The sequence below is a fragment of the Pipra filicauda genome, unplaced genomic scaffold, assembly GCF_003945595.2.
Source record: "Pipra filicauda isolate LSUMZ 115617 unplaced genomic scaffold, ASM394559v2 scaffold1569_size9356_pilon, whole genome shotgun sequence".
In the NCBI taxonomy this organism is placed as follows: domain Eukaryota; kingdom Metazoa; phylum Chordata; class Aves; order Passeriformes; family Pipridae; genus Pipra; species Pipra filicauda.
This window is the reverse complement of record NW_024104061.1, coordinates 1-9356: the sequence shown is the minus strand read 5'-3', so window position 1 is coordinate 9356 and position 9356 is coordinate 1. Positions and strand designations below refer to the sequence as shown.

General features: G+C 55.4%; 1 protein-coding gene across 1 annotated transcript; it reads left to right on the top strand.

The window, feature by feature from the left end:
* Positions 1–3097: 3097 nt before the first annotated feature.
* LOC120322800 (BRD4-interacting chromatin-remodeling complex-associated protein-like) lies at positions 3098–8485 on the top strand (the record flags this gene model as incomplete). Its single annotated transcript, XM_039379112.1, has 4 exons — positions 3098–3340; positions 4221–4263; positions 4971–5036; positions 6662–8485. Coding segments are annotated over exons 1-4 (1974 nt in total), but the record flags the coding sequence as incomplete, so codon positions are not given.
* Positions 8486–9356: the final 871 nt, after the last annotated feature.

Sequence of the window (9356 nt, the reverse complement as noted above, 5' to 3'; positions counted from 1 at the left end):
TCCCCCATCCCAGAATCCCCCGGAATTCCCTGATCCCAGAATCCCCCGGAATTCCCTGATCCCAGAATCCCCCCGGAATTCCCTGATCCCAGAATCCCCCCCCCGGAATTCCCGCTCCCAATAAACTCGGGCTCGTTGCTCTCCCGGTTCTCTCCCGTCTTCATTCGCTCCCCTGCCCCCGCTGTCCCAAATTTATCCCAAATTCAGCCTGGATCCATCCCAAATTTCTCCTGCTTTGATCCCACAGTTATCCCACATTTATCCCGGTTTGATCCCACATTTATTTCAGTTGTATCCTGGATTTATCCCAGATTTATCCCGGATTTATCCCAGTTGTATCCTGGATTTATCCCAAATTTATCTTGGTTTGATCCCAGATTTATCCCAGTTGTATCCTGGATTTATCCCAGATTTATCCTGGTTTTTTCCCAGGTTTATCCCAGTTTTATCCCAAATTTATCTTGGTTTGGTCCCAGGTTTATCCCAGTTTTATCCCAAATTTATCTTGGTTTGATCCCAGGTTTATCCCAGTTGTATCCCGGATTTATCCCAGGTTTATCTCGGTTTTATCCCGGATTCATCCTGGATTTGTTCCTGTTTTATCCCAAATTTATCCTGCTTTTATTCTGGATTCATCCTGGTTTGATCCTGGTTTGATTCTGGATTTATCCCGCTTTTATCCCGAATTTATCCTGCCTTTATCCCGGATTTATCCCAGTTGTATCCTGGATTTACCCCAAATTTATCTCAGTTCCATCCCGGATTCATCCTGGATTTGTTCCTGGTTTTTCCCAAATTTATCCCGGTTTGATCCTGGATTTATCCTGGTTTTCTCCTGTCCCGGTTTTATCCTGGTTTTATCTCAAATTTATCCTGATTTTATTCTGGATTTATCCTGGACTCGTCCCAGTTTTTTCCCGGATTTATCCCAATTTTCTCTCCTATTTATCTCGGACTCATCCCACTTTTATCCAGGATTTATCCCAGTTTTATCCGGGATTTATCCCAATTTTATCCGGGATTTATCCCAGTTTTATCCGGGATTTATCCCAATTTTATCTGGGATTTATCCCAATTTTATCCGGGATTTATCCCACAGATTCCTGGAGCACTCCTGGAATATTCCCAGAGAATTCCCGGAGTATTTCCCGGGAATACCTCGACTATCCCGGGAGCAAAAGTTGGGATTGGGGAAGTTGTGTCATGGAATTCCCGTTTTCCTGGAGAACCCCCCCAGAATTCCCGTTTTCCTGGAGAACCCCCCTTTTCCAGGGATTCCGCCCCAATCCCACGTTTTTCCCGCCCGGGAGGGGCCGGAAGAGGCTCCAACCCCCCCCCCCGGGCTGGTTTTTTGGGAATCTCCGTTGGGATTTGGGGCAGAAGGGGGGGGGTGGGAGGAGAATCCCGGGATTTGGGGCCGGGAATTCCCCGGGGGGCTGGAAAAGCGCCGGGAAAAGCCGGGATTTGGGAGCCTCCGGAGGCTCTTCCCGAGGAAATCCCGGGATCAGGAGCCTCGCCGGGGATTCCCCTGGAATTCCGGGTGAATCCCAGGCCTTGATCCCGCTTTTCCCGGGTCCGGAATTCCCGGATTTCCCCCGAGCTGCTCCTCGGGCGCCGAATCCCGAAACATTCCCGACTTTTCCCGGTTTTTTGGGGCCCTTTGGGTCTCGTTTTCCCCTCCCCGGGGGCGGCAATTCCTTGGATTCCGGTGGGAATCCCGGGAAAGGGGGATCCGGGGGCTCGCTGAGCCTCGGGAACCCTCGGGAGGGGGGGAAAAGCGGGAATTTCCCCCGGGAAAGGGACCCTTCGGGCTTGGAATGTTGGGAATCCGCCCCGGCCCTTCGGCTTCTCTTGAGGCTTCTCCCAAAAAAAGCTCCAGGAATCCCTGGAATTGTTTGTCCTTCCCATATTTGGGGCCGTTTCCTTGGGAATGGGAAGGGGGGGGAGGGGAGGGATTCCAGGGGTTCCTTCCGGGATTCCGGGAGAGGAGAAGGGATTTCGGGATCCGTTTGTTCCCGGAGGGATTTTGGGATCGGTTCCTTCCAGGGGGGATTTTGGGATCGATCCTTTCCCTGCTGGAATTCCTGGGAATCCTTTCCTTGGGGAATTCCCAAAGGAATCCATCCCAGCGGGATTCTGGGATCAATTCCAGGGGGGATTTTGGGATCAATCCCTTCCCTGGGGAATTTTGGGATCAGTTTGTTCCCTGAGGGATTTCGGGATCAATCCTTTCCCTGCTGGAATTCCCAAGGAATCCTTTCCTGGAGGGATTTTGGGATCGATCCTTTCCCTGCTGGAATTCCTGGGAATCCTTTCCTGGAGGGATTTTGGGATCAATCCCTTCCCTGGGGAATTTTGGGATCAGTTTGTTCCTGGAGGGATTTTGGGATCAATCCCTTCCTGGAGGGATTTTGGGATCGCTCCTTTCCCTGCTGGAATTCCCGAGGAATCCTTTCCTTAGGGGATTCCCAAAGGAATCCGTTCCCGGGGGGATTTCGGGATCAATCCAATCCTTCCCTGGGGAATTTCGGGATCCCTTTATTCCCTGAGGGATTTGGGGATCAATTCTTTCTCTGGGGAATTTTGGGATCAATCCAATCCTTCTCTGAGGAATTTTGGGATCCGTCTGTTCCTGGAGGAAATTTGGGATCAATTCCTTTCCTGGGGAACTGAGGGATCAGTTTGTTCCCTGAGGAATTTCGGGATCAATTCCTTCCCTGAGGAGTTTAGGAATCGGTTCCTTCCCTAAGGAATTCTGGGATCAGTTTGTTCCCAGAGGGATTTTGGGATCAATTCCTTCCCTGGGGGATTTTGGGATCCCTTTATTCCCGGAGGGATTTTGGGATCAATCCAATCCCGAAGAGATTCCCGAGGGATTTCCAGAGGAATCTTTTCCTGCCCTGGGATTCCTGGAGGAATCAGCTCCTTCAGGAATTTCGGGATCGCTCCTTTCCCGGAGGGATTCCCAGAGGAGCCAATTCCCAGCGGGATTCCTGCAGGAACCATTCCCTGATGGATTCCTCGAGGAATTCCCTCCTCACCCCTCTCTCCCTCCCCACTATCCCGTTTTTCCTCCTTTTCCTTGGAATTCGCTCCCAAAACCCCCCGAAAAAGCCGGAAAAAGCCGCAGCTCCCCCTTCCCATTCCCGTTTTCCGGGGCTTTTATCCCGACTTTCCAACCAATCCCTGCCCGGAGCCGAGGGAGGGAGGGCAAAGGGCCCCGGAATTCCCGGAATTCCCGGAATTCCCGGCTTTTTCCCTGGAAAAGTGACGCTCTGTGTCCCTGTTGGCAGTTTGTCATGGATGATGAAGACGGGCGGTGCCTCCTCGATGTCATCTGGTGAGTCCCGGGAGTCTGGGGGGCACAATTCCCAAAAAAAAGGTGGGAACGGCCCGGAAAGGGGCGGGAAAGGGCGGGAAAGGGCCCAAAATGGGGGGAAAATGGCCCAAAATGGGGGGAAAACGGCCCAAAATGGGGGGAAAACGGCCCAAAATGGGCTGGGAACGGCTCAAAAAGGGAGGGAATTGTCCTGGAAAAGGTGGGAATTGTTTTGGGAAAGGTGGGAATTGTCCTGGGAAGGGCAGGAAAAGTCCCAAAACGGGCTGGAAACGACCCAAAATGGGGGGAAAAGGGCCCAAAACGGGCTGGGAATGGTTCAAAAAGGGAGGGAATTGTCCTGGAAAAGGTGGGAATTGTCCTGGAAAAGGTGGGAATTGTCCTGGAAAGGGCAGGAAAGGTCCTAAAAAGGGTGAGGAATGTTCTGGAAAAGGTGGGAATTGTCCCGAAAACGTTCGGAAATGTCCCAAAACGGGTGGAAAAGATCCCCAAAAGGGTTGGGAATGACCCTGGAAGGGCAGGAAACGTCCCCAAAAGGGCTGGAAATGTCCCAAAACCCACGGAAAACGTCCCAAAAGGGTGGGAAACATCCGGAAAACGCCGGGAAATGTCCCGGAAAAGGCTGGAAATGCCCCAAAAAGGGCTGGAAACTCCCCCAAAAAGCGGAAAACGCCCTAAAAAAGTTGGGAAATCTCCCCAAAAACCCCGGGAATGTCCCACAAAGGGGGAAACCCCTCCCCGAGCCCCCCCGGGAGCCCCCCCAGGGTCCCTCCAGACTCCCGAATTTCGGGATCCTCCCCGGGAAAACCCCTCCCAGAGCTCCCCCCCCCCCCAAATCCCGGAATTCCGCTCCCTAATCCCCTTTTCCCGTTTTTTTTCCCAGCGATCCTCAGGCCCTGAACGATTTTTTACATGGATCCGAGAAGGTGAGACCCCAAAACCCCCCCAAAATCCCCTTTTTTCCCCCCAAAACCCCCCTTTGTTTTCCATCCCACCCCCCCCTTCCATCCATCCCGACTTTTTCCATCCCATTGGGGTTTTTTAGGAATTTTGGGGCCCGTTTGGAAGCGGAGGGGCCGCCCCTCCCCCACCACCACATCCCACTTTTCCTTTGCAATCCCAGATTTTTTTCCCCATTTTTTCTCATTTTTTCCCATTTTTTTCCCATTTTTTCCCTTTTTTCCCCCAATTTTTTCCCATTTCTTTTTTCCCATTTTTTCCCCCATTTTTACTCTTTTCCTTCCTATTTTTTCCCCTTTTTTCCCATTATTCCCATTTTTTCTCATTTTTTCCTTGTTTTTTCTCCATTTCCCCCTTTTTTTCTCTTTTTTCCCCCATTTTTTTCTCATTTTCCCCTCATTTTTCCCCGATTTTTTTCTCATTTTTTCCCCCTTTATTTTCCGTTTTTTTCCATTTTTTTCCCATTTTTCTCCATTCTTTTCCCCATTTTTTCCCCCATTTATTCTCATTTTTCCCCTTTTTTCCCCCCATTTTTTCTACTTTTTTCCCATTTTTTCACCATTTTTTCCCATTTTTCCCCCATTTTTTTTCTCATTTTCTCCCCATTTTTTTCCCATGTTTTTTTCCCGCTTTTCTCCCTAAAATCCCAGTAAATCCGTGTTTCTGCTTCCAGATTGACAGTGATGATCTCCTGGACAGCTCAGGAGATGCTGCCAGTGCCTTTTTTGAAGGTGCTGGGGTAGGTATTCCCGCTCCCCTTCCCGCTTTTCCCGGGTTTTTTGCCCTTTCCCGAGTGGAATTCCATCCCTTTCCCGGGGCTGGACAAAAGAGGCGAAACCCTGGGAATTTTTCCCTGGGATTTCCCGGGATAAAGTCCCAAAATCCCTGGATTTGAGGGTAAAACCCGAGGCTCTTCCTTAATTTTGGGAGTCGCTTTTCCCGCCGGATTCGGCTCCGGGAGAAAACCCCGGGATGGAAAAGGGGGAAAGGAGGAGCCGGGAGCCCGCGGGGAATCCCCGAAGCTTGGGAAAACCCCGGAGAACTCCGGTCCTCGGGAGAAAAATCCCCTTTTTCCCGGTTCCTCCAGAGCCCCCCCGGAGCAGGAGGGGGAAAAATCCGGAATAAACCCGGAATTGGAGCCGGAAATGCCCTTTTTTCCCTCCTTTCCCCCTGTGCATGGAATGCTGTGCATGGAGAACGAGCATGACCCCCCGGCCCTTCCTTCCCTCCGGTTTTCCCTCGGTTTTCCTCGGGTTTCCCGGGAATTTTCTTTTGTTTTGGGGTCGTTTTTCCCTCCTAAAAAATCCCGAATTTTCATTTTGATCCCGTTTTTTTTTTTCCTCTTTTCAGTTTTGTTTTCCCTCCTCCCCCTTTTGGCCAAAACCCAAACCGGTTATCCCAGAAATCCTCTCCCTTTTCCCGGGATTTCCCCTCCTTCCCCTTTTCCCGGGATTTCCCCTCCTTCCCCCTTTTCCCGGGATTTCCCCTCCTCCCCTTTTCCCGGGATTTCCCCTCCTCCCCCCTTTCCCGCGGGATTTTCCCCTTCCTTTCCCCAAAAACCCTCTTTGTCCCTCCGAGCTGGAGATTCCGGAGCGGGAAAACCGCCGGACGCGCCCGGAATTCCGACGGTTCGGCGCCGGAAAGCCCAAAATCTCTGGAGTTTGGTTGAGTTTGGCTGAGTTTGGTCGAGGTTTGATTGAGGTTGAGTTTTGGTTGAGTGGGTTGAGCTTTGGTTGAGTTTGGTTGGTTGAGATTTGGGGGGTTTTCCTTGAGTTTGGGTTGGTTGAGTTTGGTTGAGGTTTGCTCGAGTTTTGGTGGAGTTTTGTGGGGTGTTGTGGGGTTTTGGTTGGGTGAGATTGGGGGAGTTTTCCTTGAGTTTGGGTTGGTTGAGCTGGTTGAGGTTTGGTTGAAGTTTGGTGGAGTTTGGTTGGGTGACTTTTGGTGAGTTTTCATTGAGTTTCTGTTGAGTTTCCATTGAGTTTTGGTTGAGTTTCCATTGAGTTTTGGTTGAGTTTCGATTGAGTTTGGTTGAGTTTGGCTGAGTTTAATTGGGTGACTTTTGGTGAGTTTTCATTAAGTTTGGTTGAGTTCTGGTTGAGTTTCTGTTGCGTTTCTATTGATTTTCCGTTGAGTTGGGTTGAGTTTGGTGAAGTTTGGTTGGGTGAGATTTGGTGACTTTTTGAGTTTCTGTTGAATTTGGTTGAGTTTCTGTTGAGTTTCTATTGATTTTCCGTTGAGCTGGGTTGAGTTTGGTTGAGCTCCCCTGAGTTTCTGTTGACTTTTGTTGGCTTTCCCCGAGCCGTTTCTGTTGAGTTCCGTCCCGTCCCCCCCCTCTGACCGCCCGCCCCGTCTCCGTTGCCGCAGCTCCACGGGCAGGAGCCCGCCGGGAACCCGCTGAGCGCGGAGCCGAGCCAGCCGCCGGCCAGCGTGGACCTGGACTTCCTGGAGGATGACATCCTGGGCTCGCCCTCGGGCGCCGGCGCCGGCGCCGAGCAGCCGTGCGACATCCTCCAGCAGAGCCTGCAGGAGGCCAACATCACCGAGCAGACCCTGGAGGCCGAGGCCGAGCTGGACCTGGGCTCCTTCCAGCTGCCGGCGCTGCAGCCCGTGGTGCAGGCGCCCGACGGCACCCCCCAGATCTTCTCCGGCGGCGCCGACCTGCTGGGCATCCAACCGCCCGCCGTGCTGGCCCACCAGGCCCTGGTGCAGCAGCCGGTGGGCGCCGACGTGGTCAACAAGGCCATCAGCGTCCAGCCCTTCCTGCAGCAGGTGGGGCTGGGCAACGTCACCATCCAGCCCCTGCCCAACCTGCCCGGGCTGCCCAACGGCAGCCCCGGCGGCGCGCTGGGCATCGGGCCCATCCAGGTGGTGGGCCAGCAGGTGATGGCCATCAACCAGCCGGCGGCGCAGCAGCTGCTGGCCAAGCCGGCGCCGGTGGCGGCCGTGGGCGGGTACATCGCGCAGCCCGAGGCGGCGCTGGCGGCGGCGCCGTCCTCGCAGGGCGGGGCCGGCCTGGTCATCCAGAAGAGCCTCCCGGCCGTGGCCACCACCACGCTCAACGGCAACTCGGTGTTCGGCGGCGTGGCCTCGCCGGCGTCGCAGCCGCTCACCGTCACCTCGGGGCTGGGCGGCTCCCTGGTGCCGGCGCCCAACGTCATCATCCACCGCACGCCCACGCCCATCCAGCCCAAGCCCGCCGGGGTCCTGCAGCAGAAGCTCTACCAGATCACGCCCAAGCCCTTCGCGCCCAACAACGCGCTGGCGCTGCCCGGCGAGGCCCAGGCCAAGCCCCAGCAGAACCTGACCTTCATGGCCGGCAAGGCCGCGCCCAACGTGGTGCTCTCGGGCTTCCCCCCCAACGTCTTCAAGCCGCCGCCGCCCCAGCCGCCGGCGGCGCTGGGCAAGTCCATGAGCGTGCACGTGCTCAACCAGGGCGGCAGCATCGTCATCCCGGCCCAGCACTTCCAGGGGCAGAACCAGTTCCTGCTGCCGGGCCAGCTGGCCGGCGCCTCGGCCGTGCAGCTGCCGCAGCCGCTCTCGGCGCTGCCGGCCAACGTGGGCGGCCAGATCCTGGCGGCCTCGCACGGCGCCGGCATCATCGCCGGCCAGGGCGCCGGCGCCCAGCTCATCGCCAACCAGGCGCTGCCGGCGCAGATCCTGACCAACCAGAACTTGGCCGGGCAACTCAACCTGGGCCAGGTGCTGACGTCGCCCAACGCCCACGGCACCGCCCACATCCTGTCGGCGCCCATCCAGCTCCAGCCGGGCCAGGTCGGCCAACCCGCGCTCTTCCAGATGCCGGTGTCGCTGGCGGGGACGCTGCCCAGCCAGAGCCAGGCGGCGGCGGCGGCGGCGGCGGCGCCCACGGTGATCCAAGGGGTGACGTTGGCCAACCAGGTCATGCTCAACGCCGGCGACGGTTTGGGAGCCGCCGTCAGCATCCAGGCCGCCCCCGGCGCCGCCCCCGGCGCCAGTCCCAGCCCCGGCGCCGACCCGGGCTCCGTCCTCACCGTCCAGCCCGCCGCGCCCGCGGCGGCGCCACTGCAGCTCAACGTGCCGGCGGCGGCGAGCGGGACGTCCCAGCCCAGCCCGGGGCTCGCCGGCAGCCCCGAGAAGATCCTGTTGGGCCCCGCGGCCGCGCCCGGCACCGTCCTGGGCCAGGAGTCCATGCAGATGTTCCTGCAGCAGGTGAGGGGCCTCTGCCCGGCATCGGGGGGGGATCCCGGCCCCGCGCCCGGTTGGGGGTCGTGGGTGAGTTGGGAGGTTGGGGTTGAGCTGGAGTTGGGGTCGGTGTTGAGGTTGGGGTTGGGTTGAGGTTGAGTTTGGGGTTGAGGTTGAGTTGACATTGAGGTTGAAATTGGGGTTGGGGTTGAGTTTGAGTTGAGGTTGAGTTTGGGGTTGACTTTGAGGTTGGGGTTGATGTTGACATCGAGTTGCGGTTGAGTTTGAAGTTGGGGTTGGGTTGAGGTTGACGGGGTTGGGTTGATGTTGAGTTGGGGTTGGGTTGAGTTTGAGTCGAGGTTGAGGTTTAGTTGGGATTGGGTTGAGGTTGGGTTTGAGGTTGGCTTTGAGCTTGTAATTGGGTTGATGTTGAGGTTGAGTTGGGTTGTTCGACGTTGAGTTGGGGTTGAGGTTGGGTTGAGGTTGAGTTGGGTTGGGTTGACATTGACTTTGAGGTTGAATTGGGGTTGAGTTGGGTCGGCATTGACGTTGCGTTGACGTTGACATTGAGTTAAGATTGAGGTTGAGTTGGATTGACGTCGATGTTGCTGTTGAGTTGCCGTTGAGTTGAGATTGAGGTTGAGTTGGGTTGACATTGACATTGCCGTTGAGTTGCCGTTGAGTTGAGTTGGTGTTGAGTTGAGGTTGAGTTGGGTTGACATCGACGTTGGGTTGACGTTGAGGTTGAGTTGAGGTTGAGTTGGGTTGACATCGATGTTGCCGTTGAGGTGACGTTGAGTTGAGGTTGAGGTTGAATTGGGGTTGAGTTGCCGTTGACGTTGAGTTGACATTGAGGTTGAAGTTGGGTTGAGGTTGAGTTGAGTTGACATTGACATTG